Genomic DNA, 18,221 nt, shown 5'->3' on the forward strand with positions numbered 1-18,221 from the left:
ATCCGTTGACAGGTTCGTGTGGTGGCTGCCCGCCATTCCATTCATGTTGTCGATCTTCATCTACGACGAAATCCGGCGCTTCTACCTGCGTCGCAACCCGGGCGGCTGGCTCGAACAAGAGACTTACTACTAAGCTGCACCGACCACTGTCCACACCGTCGCGTCGTGCAACAGTTAGTACCGCGTACATAAAGTTCATTTGTGTTCTTATATCAGACTGACAGAGGTTGCGGTGCCGTTTCGGTATATGTGTAATCGCTGTCGTGTACGCTTCTCACCGCTTGTTACCGCATCGCCGCCCGCAGGGCTCCCGAGTACCTGCCGAGTGTGTCTGTCCACCGCGTCGGGCTCCGCCTCGGCCGCGGACGCCTCGCGTTATCGTTTCTTAACGAACTATCTATGTATATATGCAGTGAGGAATGAATTGAATTTGTGATGTTAAAAAATATTGTACACATATTATAATTTTAAATTTGTGAATCGCGTTATTTTTGTATCGAAATCGTTTTGAAATGTAATCTGAGTAATCTCGAATCGCCAAATGCGATCTGTTAACGGATCTTTCTGGGAATACGTTGAATCTCTGTTGGCGCGCGGAGCACGCGCGGAGCACGCGCGGCGCACGCGTGAGCAGCGAGCAGCACGCGAGAGCACGCGCGAGCACGCGAGCACGCGGCGCTCGCCGGACACCTCCGTCATCGCGCAAGCGGCCGCGACGCGGACACCATGTCGCAGTAGTCGTTCGCCCTCGGTCATATAAGATAGAATAAAGTATAATACTAATAATGTTGTTTTACACACACTATTCGATAAGTAACAAGATATCGTCTAGCGGTAGATCATCGTTCCGCCGCGCCGCGCTCGGCGGCCGACGAGAAGCATTTGTTGTAAAATTACATTTAAGAAGCCACGATTATAATTATTATTTAAGTGATTTAGATTAAGTTGATTTTTTCGAGTGAATATTGTTTAGTTGACGATTCGAACGGGTGCATGGTGTGTGAGAGGTCGATGTGGAGTGCCTGAGTTATAGTGTACTACTGCTTACTGTTAGGTAGGTAGTTGAAATTTTGAGCCATATTTTCAATCGTAAAGTAGATAAACGAAGCATACACAGTCGCGATAGCTTGGAGGGCCGCGGACGGAAGCCGGCGCCGGCCCGGTCGTCGGAACACCGGTCCTCTCCGGCCGACGCGGACCGACACCGACCGACCCGGACTGGCACGGGCGTCTCCGGTCGCCGCGCGCCGGGGCCGGACACTATGCTTTTCTTTTTCTAAAATTAACTGAAAACTTAGTGATTTTCGTGAGATTTATTAAAATAGGCTGCTCATGTTTATTATATAAGATTTTATTTCTTAATTAAAAGATAATAAACAAAACGTAGAAATGCGTAATTAGAAATTTTTAAAATTATACAGTTATGATAGAGTCATCTTGTTTTGTCGCCGCTCGGCGCTCCGCCGGCCGCGCGCGGAGCTCCGAGACGAGCGATTTATTTCAATTTTCGTAACGAATACATATAACATATAATAATGGTTACAAAAGTAATAATTATATTACATTATAGCGACTATAAATCTAAATTATATGAAATGTTTATAGATTTAAATGATGTTTGTTTCTTTAGAGTGACTTTCTGTGCTTGTTCAAGAGAACGATGTACATTTCACAGACAATAGTCGTTGATTATGATTGATATTATTGTAATGATTGGATCTTTGTAAGCTATTCGTTTAACGTACACTGTAGAACTAACATTGTTTTGCGTTCGACAGTTCTTTACACCGTTTTATTTTATAGTATTACTCTGTTGGCTAGGAACGCTGTAAAAATGTAAGTGTTAATAAAAAAAACATTTTCAAAATATTATTGCGATGTTTCATTGATATTAGCTAATATTTATTAAATTCTATTTATGCTGAACCTTGGTCTGATTTGCTTCCGTGCATAATTATACCTTTACCTTTACATTATAAAGAATCACATTAAGGTAAGCACACACTATCTTTGATAACAGATAAAGTATCAAAATTACCTGGAACATTCTGTATTATTAAAAAGACAAAAGTTTTCTATGAACAAAATATATACATTTAACAAAGATTTTAAATTATTTTAATCAATATTGAACCCAAAAAGAACCTTATTTATCACTTCCTTGCACAAAATAATAAAAGTTTTATACTGTAAGTATATAATTTTTGAATTTAGGAATACATGACATTTTTAAAACACTTAAACTCACATATCAACAGCATGAGATCATGTGATTGAGTAAAAAAAAAAACAATTTTTATTCGAATTACATAACATTATAATACAAATCGAGGTAGTTGTTTTGACTTCCTCTTAGTAAAAAGCTTTTTTTAAATCGTTTGTATCTTGAAAAGAACTTAAAATGAACATTATTACTCTTAGGCGAGGACGCTCTGAATTATTATGCTGATTAGAATAAAGAAATACATTATTTAAATATATATACAGAAAAAAAACTATGTTCTACGTCTCTTCACCTTCAGTGACAGATGTCTAGGAAAAAATAAGTATCGAAAAAATAAAATCGTTTTGTATTTTTATATTTACGACAGAAGAATACAAGAAAGAAAAATAATTGATGGAGGGTTATTTTAACAAGTACACAAATGAGGAACATTAAATATTTAGTAATTATACATTCATAGTTATTTTATTAATACAGAACATATCAAAATAATAAATATTATTAAATTTATAAGGTTACTAAACTGATAGGCAAGTATTTTCGCTGATTTGCACAGGTTCGATTAAGGATTAAAAATAGTTTAATCAATACCGCTTTTAACTCTCAGGGTGTTGCCAGTAGGAATGTACACTTTTTATATAATTTCGCCAAGTATTAGCTTAAAATAAAATATTTAGACAGATATTAGATAGGAACAGATTAATTGTATTAAATGAATGTAGAATAGTTTAACAGTCTATACCGAAAAAGAGTTAAATAATATTTTTTTTTTATATGAAATACTTTAGCAGTTATACAAATGCAAAAGCGTCGGCCGGCAATCCATGGTCCACAGCGCAAGACTATTGACCCGAATAGTTATGTTGATTAATTAGCTAAGTACGCGCCAAGTTTATTAATTAAAACAACTATCGCTGGGCCGATGTTTATAAAGGAGTACCTTTTGTTTTTTCTTTAATATGACATTAATTAAAAACTATTATTACACTTATAAGTACATATTATCCTTAATAGATAACTGGGTATTTTTACTCCTTAAAACACGAAGACTACCTTCGACGCCGTGGTCAAATGTAACGTGGCATTAAATTACGTCACAGGGATCATATATGGTAACATTTAGCGGATCTTTACCAATAAATTGGATATGAGTAGGTAAGCTCTTTACCAAAATTACTCATACCGATTATGAACATGATAGTTGACGTTTTAAAGGTTAATTTTGAGAATATATATATATATCCCTATATCTTAAGAAATATGCAGACCAAGAAATTCAAAAAGAATAGGCGATAGCCCCTGCATTGACATTTTAAGAGAAAACGGATATATTTTTTTAGAAGGGATTCATTGTATACTGATCGAGTAAGGGACTATACTTGTTATGCTTACTTACTTTTGAGTCACTGTCGCATTATATATATACTATATATATACACAAATATAAGTGTATTAACGAATTCCGACAATATTTTTTTCTTTGTCTTATAGTGAAAACACAGATTATGAATAAAATTGCGTTGTGGTAGAAAAAATACATTTCAGGAAACTATAAAAGGCAAAGAGGCAACAACCAAACCAACATGGTTAATCCAGCCCTGACCGTAATTCCTTAGGCTGATATTGTACAAAATATTGACATTTCTTCGACAGAATAACATTTTCGCACTGGTCTACTTAACCAAATCTCTCTCAAACTCAAACTCGACCAATGTTGTAGATTCAACAATAGACACTTACTGTACTCGTAATACCTACAGTAAAAGTTAATTACCGAAATTAATACTTACCAAGTGTAGAGGCATAAATAATCACATAATATTTTCTTTATTCACTAGAATATTAGATACATACAGAACAATCTGTTGGCACATTCGTGAACTAGCTCGCTAAAACAGTCTGTAATAATAATAGCACAATTTTAACTCAATTGGTACGATACACTTTCAGGCTTTACAGCAAACAACATCAGTGGCGGCCATAAGGCGGCGCTTTAAATTTTAATGTACCCTACTTACGAACACAAACGTTCTTAAATAATAAAATACCGACGTAGATATTTGTTTTCATGGAAAATAATATATGTTTTAGAGGCTAAAATTTAGACCGTCTTTTATTTTCAATAATTGATCTTAATAACCATGTATTTTTGAAAGATGTACCATGTTATTTTTTAAATTATTTTAGGAAGGCAAACGAGTTAATGAGTCAATTCGTGTGAGGTGATAATTTTTAGCCCTAAGTACTTATAGGCAAAATTTTTGTCAACACATGATTACTGAAACATGTCTACACCAGACTGAATCACCGGAATAAAAATCCGTAACTAGAAAATCTTAAAAATAGGCAAAACAAAACAGTTACCTTGGTTTTTTTTCCATTTTTCAACCGGTCTCTTTTTTGTATGTGTTAACGAACTTTAGTGTTATCAATAAAAAAAAGTTTTTATTTGAATTAAGTAGGCAGACTTGCCTATGGAACACCTAATGATTAGAGGGCCACCACTACTTATTTGGCACTTTGAGAACTATCGTTAATGCGCCACTAAACTTGGGAACTAAGATAGCATGTCTCTTGTACCTAAGCTACGCTCTTACACACCCATAAAACCGGAACACGATTGTCTGGCAAATTCACATTGCACTTACGCTCGCTACGTACGAAAAAAAGATAGTCCACGTCCACTTCTAACAGGTCCTCGGAAATATTAAAGATCGCCCTGGATCCACCCGGACCCTCACGGGTCAGCCCGACCCTGGTCTAATTTAAAAAGGTGCCGAATGCATGATTAGCCCGGGGCTCCTAGATGATTAAAACTTGGTGGTAAAGGATTCACTAATCGGTATCAGAGCAGCGTTCTGGCATAAACTCTATACCTTCTGAAGAATAAAGAAAGCGTTTTCTTTGATATGCCACATAATTATAGAGCTTTAACTTTATTAATTTTACATGATTCTAACAATTTACATATTTTATTTTTGAATTCTTGAATTGAAAGAAAACTCTTTATTATATAATAATTGACGATTTTCATCTATATCTATATATAATACAATAAAATTGAAAGTAATAAATATCTATACATGGAAGATATTCTAGATAAACTGGAGGTATTTATCAACGGAATAGATCATATAACATATGCTATAAACAATATTATATACATATATAAGAGTGACTAATTTACAGAGAAAGGTGATAGAAATAGAGATCTTAACAAGGAGATTCTGGTTCATATCTCTCTCATTCCAAAAAACTTTTCGTTTACTTTTAACAGAGTCCAGTTTCCACTGAACTTAATATGTTACGCAATGACAATTAATTAAGAACAGGGCCAGACAGTGAGTTGCTAGTGTCTCTTAGTAATAGCTTTTTTTGGCAGGGGTAGCTTTATGTGGCTGTCTCCTCTGTAATATCGTGTACAGAGAAGAAGAAGAAGAAGAAAGAAGCATTACTGTAATTATTATGATAATAATGGTGATTGTAGCGCCGGCTCACTTCTTTCACGTTCCGCTTTCTATTTTATCATACATTACAAAATAGTATCATCATCAGCCCGCATTCGTCCACTGCTGAACTTAGGCCTCTCCAAATGCACGCCACTGTGGTCTTTCTATGGCAACTAAAGTTATATATATATATATATATATATATATATAGTTTAATAATGTATATAATATATACATTATTAAACTATAAATTTAAAACATTCAGTAATGTCATTCCTAATTTAGCCTCCCATAACTTCCTGAACTCTAAATTCCTGAACCTATTTTTATTAAACATGACGAAGCACACTCATGAATAAGTCATCTCAATAAAAAAAAGACTTAAAAAAATCGGTTCATCCATTCGGACAACTTCAATACACGTCAAACTTGTAATACCTATAATAATATGTATTTGATATGATTTAGTCACACGAACGGAGTCGCAGGCACCAGCTAAGCATAAAAGGGTATTATTAGATAACAAGATCTCCATATTTGTGGTCAATCAACCAACAAATCACATGTCAGAAAACGCACAAGTTTCAAATTTGAAAGTGATCTTGAAACGAAGCTTGTGGCTTAAGCTCGACGCGTCCCGTGTCCTGACGTGGCGCTACCGTAGGAGTGACTTAAAGGTCGCAATACTTTACTTACTCGGTAGGTAAACTTTTTATGGCTTTTTTTCAAGGACGTTCACGCTGACCAATTCTGGCGCTATTGAAATTCTGATACTTGATTTTTTTCTGTTTAGAATTATATTATTTGTTATAAATGTTTTTATGTAAACATTTATAACAAATAATATCTAAATATTATATTTATCGTATATAAAAAAAGTTGTTTTAAGTATCGGCAAAATAAATATTTACATTTATTAAAAAAAAGGTATTTATTATTACAATAAATAAAATAAGATACAATGATAAAACTTAACCAACAACAGTTTCTGAAATTACATAAATACAAAGGTTTTAAAGGTGTGAAACTTAAATACGGTTTAATAAAAATTATCAAATTAAATCAGAGGTTTGAGAGATAGAGTTGACTGTGTTTATATTTATTTAATACATATATGATGTGTATTTACATACCGAGCTTAAGTTTTTTTTATGCTATAGTTAGACGGTCGAGCAAATGGGCCACCTGATGGTAAGTGGTCACCAGTCACCACCGCCCATAGACAATGGCACTATAAGAAATATTAACCATTCCTTACATCTCCAATGCGCCACTACCCTTGGGAACTAAGATGTTATGTCCCTTGTGCCTGTAATTATACTGGCTCACTCACCCTTCAACAAACCGGAACACAACAATACTGAGTACTGTTGTTTGGCGGTAGAATATCTAATGAGTGGGTTGTACCTATTCAGACGGGCTTGCACAAAGTCCTACCACGAAACGTATCAAAATATCTACATAATATGCAGATTATTTTGTAAATGAATTTGAGAATGAGATCACTGGGCCAATAGGTACGTCATTAAGTCACTGAAAGATAGAAACTTTATTAAATTATATATTCATGAAAACTAGATGCCTTATGAAACAACTATCGCTCCCAGCGGCTTGGCAATATTCCAATGTGTCCTGATTGCAACGCTTGTAGACGTTACGCAATTCACAGCTTTATTTATCTCCGCTATCCGCATTACCTAACGCGATATAAGTTTAGATATTTTTTTTTATTTTTAAGATACATCATACATTTTGGAAATCGTATACATTTTTAATATTCATTATTACATTTGTACACATTTTTTTTGCGTTTTAACCTTTTTTTTTAATTGGTACCTCTCTCGTTCAACGGAAAGATTAAGCCGTAATTATAAATTCAACATAAGGCAGTAATTGAGTTAATCGATGGAATCCATTCCTTTATCCTCTTTGTCTAATCATTTACCCTCACGTCCTACCGAGGTCACTTGCCCTCGGCCTTGACGGCGCTTTGCTATAGCTGTTGAGATATTCAGATACCTGTAGGTCCTTCGTCCTATCACCGCGCAGTATTCCACACGCCTTGCCGTGCCCCTCGCTTACGGCGCATGTGCGCCACTGACAGCGACCGTGCCAACGCGTTCCATTTTTATTTCCTTATTAAAATTAGTAAAAAATCAGTGTTCTATCTTGGAATTTGTTTAGAAAAGGTCAGTTTATAAATAGGTGTGTTAATGCCGCCCAGCAATGGACGTGTGAGCCAGGATGGTGGCCAACATCGGTGTCATCACTCCGACTAATGGTAAACAATGTCCTACACAATGCATTGTGAAGCTTTCAGGCACCTAATGTTTTTTTTTTATGCAGTTGAGGCAACGGCATATATAAGCGCAGTAGCCGCATTTGCCGTGATCGTATTGGTGGTGCTCCTGTTTCTCGGAAGGCGGTGGTGCCACTCTACGGTATTCGGTCGCAAATGCTGCGATGACATCCTTACCGTCAACGCTGCTGTAACATCACCGGGCCTTCCCATCGACAATGCTCAATTTGGTAAGACTTGCATATTTTTTTTTATTTTTGTGTTTCTATAGATTACCTATAATTGTTGTCACCTTCTTAAATATATAGCCTTAATATTTTCTGGAGGCTAAACTGTAATTAGCCTTAAATAATCCTAAAACGTCCTTAGAATAGTCAATAGATAAATCCCTAAATTAAAGCTTTATGAAATAATAATGTATGCATCCTATAAACCATTTGCTTTTAATTTAGGGACAATAGAACCTTAGGTCATTGTTAAAGTAGTGACATAGTTCCAAGGACAACGAATGCGTCATGAAGGTGTTCCGTTAATTAGGGATTATGGTCGTCGATAGAATAGTGTATAATTCACTAAGCACAGTTTTATAATTTTTTTAATTTGTAGAATATTAATTAGTTCTTAGAGTGTTATTATATTGATTGACGTTGTGCGTACGTCTGTGTTGTTATAGATGCTTTGTCGAAACCGAACCATTACCCAGAACGCATTTTCACGTTCGAAGCCTCCGACTCAGATGAAGAGCTGCGCTTGCGCATACAACAGGTAAATAAGTCTACGAAAAAGTCTTAGTGTGTCTTCGATAATGATACGTGTACCCAAACTGACAATTATCACATAACTAATTTGTAATCCAAATAATTGAACACGCAATAAATTTTATTTGATCTATTTGCGTTCAATGAGTGAAATGACATCAGTATTTGATAAAGAGCCACATTACAGCTTATAGCATCTTGGAACCAAAGTAGTAAAAAAAGAACTTCATCAAATCATATGTAAAGTAAGCAGCTCCACCCATCTCAAATTAATTGGTATATTATCAGTGTCTAGCTAATACAGTATTTGAATCGACTGTATTGTCATTTTGTTATCGTAATCACCACCTGTAGAGCGCAACCTACCTACCTAATGGCTCTATCGATATTCTTGTTTTCAAAGAAAACTTCTATTTTCTTACGCTGATATGTATAATTTTAATCGGACGAGTTAAATTAGTTTTTTATTAAATTATCTCCTAATACTGTAACTCATTGAATTTGTATTAATTAAGAATTTATCTAGTAAAGTAAACACTTCTGGATTTTAATGTATGTAGCTAAACAAAGATAGATTATAATTTTTATTTATTTACCATAACAGGTACGACACAATGTAAATATTTATGTGTTTTAGTTTATAATTTTCAAAATACTTGGTTAATTTTATTTTGCAAACTATTTTTCTATTACAGAATAGTTTTCTAGTACAGTTTGTGTATTGGTAGTACTAAGAAGAAGTTGTTGTTGTCTGATCATATACATTGGTTTTTTAAGAGAAGCCATCAGAATTTTTTAATTTATTTTAGAAATAAAAACAATCAAATGGGACCTGTCATCTTTCGCACAAAGGCATATTAGCTCTGCTAAAAATATATAATACTGTACCAACGTACCAACAGAAACCCCTTTTATTGCAAGTATTTAAACAATAATATCTTGAATTCCGTATATTGCCTCACATTTCAAGCCTTACGTGACATTAGTGAAATAATCAGTGTCTTTTGGGCAACAACAATCCATAAAAATAAAAATCATCAGTCTTGGTCCAAGAGAAGCCTCCATTGTTTTTAATTGGAAAATGTCACCTTTTTGTAATATACCAAGGATTTATGATCACGCCAGTAACTCGTTAGCGATACTTCTACTTACAAGACAGTTCTGAACAGAGCTCTCTCTACTTTACAAAATCAATGTAACGCCTGCAATATTAATTTACTGAGCATTTTCCTATAATTATATATTATAATTTATTTCAGGATAAAGATGGGGTGGAATGTAGATACGAGGAAAAAAATGAGAACCAAAATCAGGCGAAGGTGGAAGTAGACCTAATAGAGACTGCAATGCGAGAGACAAGCCTTCGAGAGACAAAAATTGATGAGGTTGTTCCACAGCGTGCTGAGTATATCCATACCTTAGAGGCGCAGAGCAGCGTCGAAAGCGACGTGATCGCTCATAATGTAACTTTTATTTTAATATATATATATATTTTTTCATTTAACTGCTACTTTATAAGCGCATAATTTTATAATAAATTCTTACAGGATACGTCCTTGCTTTGCGGTGAAAGCGGGAGTTCCCAAGAACGTGGTTCCGTAGAATTGACACTGCTTTACGACGCACCCGTAAGGAGTATGACCGTGCACATGCTGCAAGCGCGCTCGTTGCCGCAGAAAACTCAAGGCCAAGTATTACAGAGCCAGGTATCGTTACAAAAGTATATTTTTGATCATAGATCCTCAAAAAAATAACACCATCCTTTAGTATAAAGCTGTACAAAAAGTATCACCTCTAAAAATTTTCACATTTTTTTTTCAGGTTCGAATCGTACTGCTGCCGCTGAAAAAACAAAAATTTAAATCAAAAATTCGTAACGGGGAAAACCCACAATATATGGAAAGTTTCGTGTTACATAAAATAAATCCGGGTTAGTAAAGATTTAGGATTATATAAATCAATCATTAATAACATAGAACTTTAATTGAAATTGATCTAATTTTATATTGCTAACAGAGGATGTTCATGGTCTTGGACTTCGTATCAGAATATATGGATGTGAGCGCATGCGCCGGCAGCGATTGCTGGGCGAGGCCACTATCAGCTTCGCCTCGCTTAATTTGGAACTAGAAAACAATTTATGGTTGCAACTGGCACCTCGGCAGCATCATCAACCTAGCCTGCAAGTAGGTATCATGCATGATAAAATTATATTTGAAATTTATGGTTGGATAATCTCACCACTGCTTAGTACCTGTTTTTTAAAAGTAAATTCCTGGATATATAAGAGCCGTGTCCATACTCATATGGAATATTTATAAAGAAAAAAAAAATATTTAGCTAATTATATTGAAGCCGATGAACCGTTCAGGAACGTTTGTTTTATATGTACAAATTTTACTAAAATTGTATTCGTTTATTGTATTGTATGTAATTATATAAACTTTACTGCCGTATTATACTAGCCATGAAGGGCGAGGATATATGCTAACAGTTACTGACGTAGTAGAAAAAAATTCGTATGCTTGAAAATAATTTGAATTTACATCTAACAATAAGATATTTATTGGATATTACTTCTATCCGCTTATGTAAGCCTCGTTTAGATATTTTTTTCACATTGTTAGATTTAATCAGCTACTCTATGTTAGGATAGAATAGGATACTTATAGACAGTAAACATTTGATATATTGTTAGGTAATCAAGTCAAACTAAAAGGGGTAATAAATTGAAACCTTAATTATATATTCCTAATAATTACAGTTACCAAAATTGGATCCTAATCAGTCGGTAACGGGAGTGTTAGCGAGTCCGTCATCGGTCACGACGGTGATGTCTCCGGGCGCGGCCGGCGGAGAAGCGTGCAGCCTCGCGCGCTCTGACTCCGCCTCTTCGTGCTGCAGTACGCGTTCCGCGCCAGAACTGTTACTAGGCCTGCAGTATAACGCTACCACTGGATATTTATCCGTTGAGGTAAGTTATAAAACAGCTTAGAATTTGGTGTACGCGCACTTAAAAATTATTATTATGTGAATTCATTTTGCAAGAATAATAAATACTTCTAGAAATGCTAATTTATGGTTAGCGTAGGATAACATTTTATGGATATTGATTGTATTTGTTTGATGGAGGGTATATTAAAAATGCAATTCACAATATGTTACTCTACTAATTTAATTTAAACTCTTTATAACAGATCATCAAGGGCACTCACTTCCGCAAGTTGTCTCCGAACAAGGCGCCCGACACTTACGTCAAGCTCTGCCTCATCAGCTCGCTGGGAATGGAGATGGGTCGATGTAAATCCACAACGCGCCGCGCTCAGTCTAATCCGCTTTACAAAGAGCTCTTCATATTTCAGGTTCAAAACTAATCAAGTATTACATAATGTCTGACCATATTTATAGTCTATTTTTTTTACTCAGGGCCTTCTTAATATCTTATAAAGGAAATCCTGAATATACAAATCCTGAAGTTCATCCATTACGTTAAAAATAAACTTGCAGGCTTGTTTTTGAAACTGAATTTGCACAAATTAACACGGAGAGCCAAATCCATTGTTCTATGTTATCCATTGTTTTAATAATACGTTGTATCCTGAGCAAAGTTTATCATTTGGAAAGTAGAAACAGGAGGAACAGCACGAATCACGATACACAAACTATTAAAACTACTCGAAAATTGTGGATAAGAAATGATACTGGACGGATAAAAAAGTTAAATAGCACACGTCACTGAAATTAATTACAAGCCAAATACATGGACTAATTGAAGTTTAGAGTTTAGTGGAAATAACGTGTTCCAAAAGTATTCAACCCAGCTCCAGGACCATCTCGGAAACTACACTACAACAGGGCAAAAAATATGCTTTTTAAGAAAATATACAATGGATTCAATACTATTGATATAAAAAGAAGGATTAGAGGCGACAGTTATTATGTAGGTTTAGCGATATTTAACAGGGTAAAAACGTAGCCTGACTCCACGCCTATAGTAGCGTTATTATTAGCCTTAAATAGAGTGTCAAGTTTTGGCTGACCTTAAAATCTTTTTATAAAAAGATATTTTCGGATCGACAACAAGAATAAAAATGAAGATTCAGACTATTTGTGCCTAACTGCAAGATTCAGACGTTTACATCCATAAATATTTTTATAGTTTTTCATTACAATGTATACTGATACGCTATAACAAAATAATTTCGACACTAAAACTCATTAACTGTGTATTGACGGGTACACACACAAAATAACAGAAAATGCTGATATGCGAAGTGGCAGCACTGCAGGACATTGAGAATCAGAGTGATCTTGAGCAAGTAAATATTTTGTCATTTGAATAACCACGGTTTAATAATTTGTTAACTTGGTGGCAGGGGTTTGTGCAAGCCCGTCCAGGTAGATAACACCCACTCATCAGGTATTCTATCACCAAGGTTAGTAGTGCATTGGCGATGATACCAGTCTCAGTGGGTGGTGGCACCGTCTGACCACCAGGTGAGCTATTTGTCCTTACCCTATACACGCCATAAAATAAAAATAAAACAGCGTGCTTTAAATATGGTGTCGTGGTGCCATGGGTCCGTTCTAATAAAACACCGGGTAAAACGTTTTATTAATAACTTTCAAGTAACTGGATCTGCCCTGAAGAAAACCAATAGAACGACAAAGAAGTTTACTCCAAACAACGTTGTTTTTTGAAAAATTAACAGAGTATAAAATAAACTGTTAATGCGGATTATCGTGAGGAAATATTACAGTCTTTTGTTTGGCATTAATTGAACAATTATTTACACGTTCAAGAAACCTGATTTCAAAATGACTGCAACATCACACATTGAACACCAAGCAACGGAAGCTGTGCGAGAATTGATCGGTAATCGTGTGGTCTTGGTTGTATAGGATTGTTAAAAAATTCCCGTTTTGTGTCACTTGTATAATGCTACGTATTCTTAGCTTTCCGCCATTCAGTATAGTTTGTATTATTCAAGGTGGCTCTATTCCAACTGAGTGAGGTGACGCTGATGGTGTCTGTGTGGTGGCGACGCAGCGTGAAGCGCAACGAGATGGTGGGCTGGTTTTCACTTGGGCACAGTTCCACAGGAAGAGAGGAGGAGCGGCACTGGCAGGAACTGTGTGAGAGGCAAGGACAACAGGTAAAGAAATTAGTACCTAAACTACTCCTTGATTTAAGCTGCCATACTTTTTTAATTATATTATTTGTAACTGCTATTAACACTGCGTAATTTAATACCCCGGCGTTCTAGGTACAACGCTGGCACGTGTTGCTAGACTCCTGACGGTCACCCACGTAGTCCGCGCCCACCGCGCCAGCCTGATCCCGCCCCGCCCTGCCCCGGCACGGCTCGCCCCGGCCGCTCGTGACGCGCTGTGACGTCACGATGCTTTCACGCTGAGCCTCGCTCCCGCGTACGCCGGACCCGCCAGCGACACGCTCGTGTTCCGCTGGCGCCTTTTGGATCCTTCTCTCGACCTCCGAGGTCTTTTCGAGTTAGGTGTTGTGATGTCGCTTTGTTTGTCGAAGTTTTGTGTACTATCGGTACAGTTGTTCAATTATAGAGTTTGGTGTGCTTAGTATTTACGGGCTCTCGGCTTCGAGGTGCGCACGTTTTCGACTGATCGAGTTTTGATGTTACCGTATATTATGTATAAAATTGAAAAAATATTTACGATAGGGATTAAAGGGAACGTTACTATATTTGTATGTAATACCAAAAAGAGTAAAGAAAATATTAAAATGTATTAGGAATATCTTATAAAGATGTAAAAGCTTAATAAATGTTTGAAAATATTTATTAGAAGATTCGAATTGTAAAACATTTTGTAGTATTTATAAGCGATGATGAAGACTTGGAGCGCACAATACTCGTGAGATAGGATAAATTAGCGGAAGAGTATTTATTGATATTTAATATATTATACAATTACTGATAGTATCTATTATTATTAGACTTGTTCGACTTTCGAACTTATCGACAAACTTTAAGGTCATTTTAACATACCTGATTCTATATCAACAAACAAAATAATTATAAGTCAACTAAGCACAAATAAAACACTCGTTTCTAAATACCCATCCACTATTTACATAATACAGCATTTTATTGATTCTAGTTATATTAAAAAATCATATTAAATTAAGATATTTGATTCGATATTATTCAAATTAGTATTTTTTTTAAAACAATAATAATAATATTGTAAAACTTTTCTGTTTAAGTAAATGTCTTCTACTTACAACTGATTATACTATTTTAAAATATTACGCACTACATGCGAACGATTTTGTGTGTAAAATATAAATTTATTAAATTATTTACAGTAACTATTTTTAATTCATATTTGTATATATTTATGCACTTAATGTAATTAATTATTATGTTAATAAAGTTTAAATATGTATTTATATATATATAATGGCGATAATGTCAATTTACTCGTAATAATTTTGTAGAGACTTGCATATAATTTATAGTACCTGCAAATATTGCAGACTCTCTATTTTATTGGATGTTACGACTGATATTTTCAAAACATTATAATTTTATACTTAGATATAAGAAATAAGTTTTTTTATATACTTAATTATTTACACAATTTTATCTCATAATTTTTCATGTATAAAAAGTATTTACAATTTTATTTACAAAAAAAAAGTTTTATCTTTGGTAATTCAGAATATTATCATCATTTACATTAGTATATTTGAATGTTGTATGAAGTATGTATAATGTATAGCTTGCTTATAACCGACCAATGTTTTGATATTACAAGAATACTAAGTAAGATAAACTTTTTACATGTTTGAACGATGAATAAATATGACCTTTTCTTAAATTTTAATATTACGGATATAAAAAATACTCTTTTAAAAATCGACATAGATAATTAATAATTAAGAATTTAAAATAGATAAAATCGAAAAAACAGCAAGCCGTTTTTTTTATTTCTTCTAATATTGCAATTTTATCTCTGGTTTCTATGCATAGAGTAATAATGAATGTTACGCTTTTTACAGATTATATATTACTTTAAATTATAAAAATGTATACAATTTAAATTATTATCTGATAAAATTTAAATCGTTTGAGAAATATTTGATTAAAGTATAAAATATTATTTGATTATATTTTAGGAATGTCTTGTTATAATTATATATTAATATTTATGTGTTGCTGATTCCACTATTTACAATATTAATGAAGTATGGATGTATATAGGTATTTGCTGTAATCCAAGCGGCATGCATATATTTGCCAATTTTAGCAAATAGTCACAGTTATGTAGAGTATTTCAATGTATTATGTACGCAATGTATGCGCACAGTTTAACGCATCGCGTTTTGGTAGTTAGGAAGCAAAAGAGCAAAGAATGAATTCGAAGTGTTTTTGCATGATATTAGTGTAACAACGCGTGGGCCTCTTTCAACTCACAAACTTATTTATATTTATAGTCACAAAATGTTTTCGTATTGAATATATATATATGTATAAATTAAAAATTCTAACCGATAAATAATTTCTCAAGACGATTTATGATTACAGATGTGACTTTTCATGAATTTAGCGTTTTAACGAGCAATGTAAAACTACATTCGTATTGCACAATTAGCTTATTAATACAATTAGTTTATTATATACCAATTTGTAGACTTCTAAGAAATAGCTTTTATATGTATACGATATCGATATTTGCCTCAGATATATTATTTTAAAACTGTTATAATGTCTACCTATTAATAAATATAAATATTTTATTTTTACTCAAGCTTAATCTTGCCAATTAAATTAAAACAAAACTTATTTATATTCTTCAGTATTAGACATGTACTTGTATCAATCGTTAATTCTGTAGCCTAGTGCTAATAGGGCTAGGGTACATTTTTGAGTAAAATGTTTACCACATCTTGCCATTTGCCAAATCATTTAAAAATAATATGTTTATTTGTGCTAAAAGGTCGTAATGGTATTACTAATACATGATATATAAAAAGTTGTACACGACTTAATTAGTTCATATATTTCCAAAAGTAAGTGTAATTGATATTGGCCCTTTTAGCACCAGGCCACAGAATTTCATATAATATGTATTTTTCTGATTGTAATAATTCCATAATTAAACATTCAACTGTTAATGAAGTTAAACTTAAAAACCGTTTTCAATAAATCACTTTATACAGTTTCCTATAAGGTGTTTAATATATTAAATCCTCTTCAAAGTATACAAATAATTTACTATAAAAATATTTTTTAAAATACCTATTTATTATTTTGCGGCGGCATAAACCGCGTACGAATATATTTTATACTGCTGAATAATAATCAAGTGCTGACTGCTTTCGCTTGCGCTACGCGGTTTCCTGTATATGTAACTGTCGTGTATTATATAGCCTATTCCAATCGAAATAGGAATAAAGATAAACAAAACTTAGATTTACGTATCTCATGCGATTTGCTTATATCTATATCAGATGCATCACACCCAGATAGAGTGTGCCGCTTAGAAGCCCAGAGGCATTCAATGGTGGCGATAATCGGCGGAGATCTCTCGTTGCCAAGCGTAATAACCACTATACTACGCAGCGAGAGGTGCTGAAAGGAGATGGTGTCTTTTTGCGAAAGTGTTATTTCGCAGAAGGAGGCCGCGAAGCGGGCGCGTGAGAAGAGTGCCTCCACGCGCTATGCGCACCTTCTCCCCCCGCTGTAAGCGTCGCCGGAGTTCTCTGTTCCCCGAGAACTCCTTCTAGAGAATTTCCGTTTTTTTTTTTTATAGTATAGTTCGCCATAATGCTTGCCGCCATGCCAATGCCCCACAATGTTTAAATTGTACTTACATGCTTCTATTGTCAAACAACTGGTTTTGCTTGAAAATATGATTTACAGTAAAAATACAACTGAATGTTGCCGGTTCTTCTCCGGATCTATATATGGAGTTGATGGTCTCCTTGCATTTCATTTAATAATGTAACATGTCGATAAAAAATCGACGCTTCTCTACTACTCGTATCAGGAATATTTTGTTATAAGATTTAAATATATTTAATATGTATCAACGACTTATATATTAGAAATTATTAAAAATAACGTGACAAGTAATTTTCTATTGTAGCGTGCCAAACACTAGGGTTATCATGATCAATCAGACAGGCAGGTGTTTTCAAGGTTGAATATGAAAAGTCAATATTTGTTCTGCTTACAATTTATTAATCAAATTAGTACGTTAAATGTCAAAATATATTAAGATTTTTAAGACTTATTAAACTAAAAGCTAAAATAATTTAGTTCAGTCCCGACCCTCTAGAGGTCAATTTAAATATCTTATAGAGCTCTTTGAATAGTATTAAACAATAACTTAACTATTAATATTTTCAAATTACATAAAAACGGAGTATAATACGAATGGACATATAATTATATATATATGTAATACATAAGCATATTAAGTCAAGGAATGTAATGATTCCAAATAAG

General features: G+C 34.1%; 2 protein-coding genes across 9 annotated transcripts in view; both read left to right on the plus strand.

Annotated features, from left to right (window-relative positions):
* The window catches only part of LOC125070749 (sodium/potassium-transporting ATPase subunit alpha), a 40,203-nt gene extending 38,331 nt beyond the window's left edge, over positions 1-1,872 (plus strand). For all 7 annotated transcript variants that reach the window (XM_047680700.1, XM_047680698.1, XM_047680699.1 and 4 more), the window contains one exon: positions 13-1,872. In XM_047680700.1, the coding sequence (XP_047536656.1) occupies positions 13-133 (121 nt within the window). In that variant the 3' untranslated portion in view covers positions 134-1,872. The remainder of the gene's footprint in view (positions 1-12) is intronic.
* A 5,751-nt stretch (positions 1,873-7,623) lies between these two features.
* On the plus strand, positions 7,624-14,565 carry LOC125071069 (synaptotagmin-16). Of its 2 annotated transcripts, XM_047681151.1 has the most exons (11): positions 7,624-7,954; positions 8,020-8,202; positions 8,646-8,737; positions 9,990-10,193; positions 10,278-10,436; positions 10,552-10,660; positions 10,747-10,916; positions 11,495-11,704; positions 11,928-12,092; positions 13,722-13,886; positions 13,998-14,565. In XM_047681151.1, exons 1-11 carry the CDS (start codon positions 7,918-7,920, stop codon positions 14,028-14,030), a joined length of 1,527 nt encoding a protein of 508 aa, XP_047537107.1. In that variant the 5' UTR covers positions 7,624-7,917; the 3' UTR covers positions 14,031-14,565. The 2 variants fall into 2 exon arrangements, with proteins under 2 accessions (XP_047537107.1, XP_047537106.1); XM_047681150.1 differs by having other exon boundaries at positions 7,624-8,202.
* The last annotated feature ends 3,656 nt before the right edge of the window (positions 14,566-18,221 follow it).

Source organism: Vanessa atalanta, chromosome 18 (genome assembly GCF_905147765.1).
Source record: "Vanessa atalanta chromosome 18, ilVanAtal1.2, whole genome shotgun sequence".
NCBI classification, from domain to species: domain Eukaryota; kingdom Metazoa; phylum Arthropoda; class Insecta; order Lepidoptera; family Nymphalidae; genus Vanessa; species Vanessa atalanta.

Bases quoted from the DNA above. Each gene is read 5' to 3' on its own strand.
- LOC125071069 (XM_047681150.1), top strand. From the start codon at position 7,962: ATGTCCTACACAATGCATTGTGAAGCTTTCAGGCACCTAATGTTTTTT. The intron at 8,203-8,645 runs GTAAGACTTGCA...GTGTTGTTATAG, and splicing joins CATCGACAATGCTCAATTTG to ATGCTTTGTCGAAACCGAAC. The intron at 11,705-11,927 runs GTAAGTTATAAA...TCTTTATAACAG, and splicing joins CTGGATATTTATCCGTTGAG to ATCATCAAGGGCACTCACTT.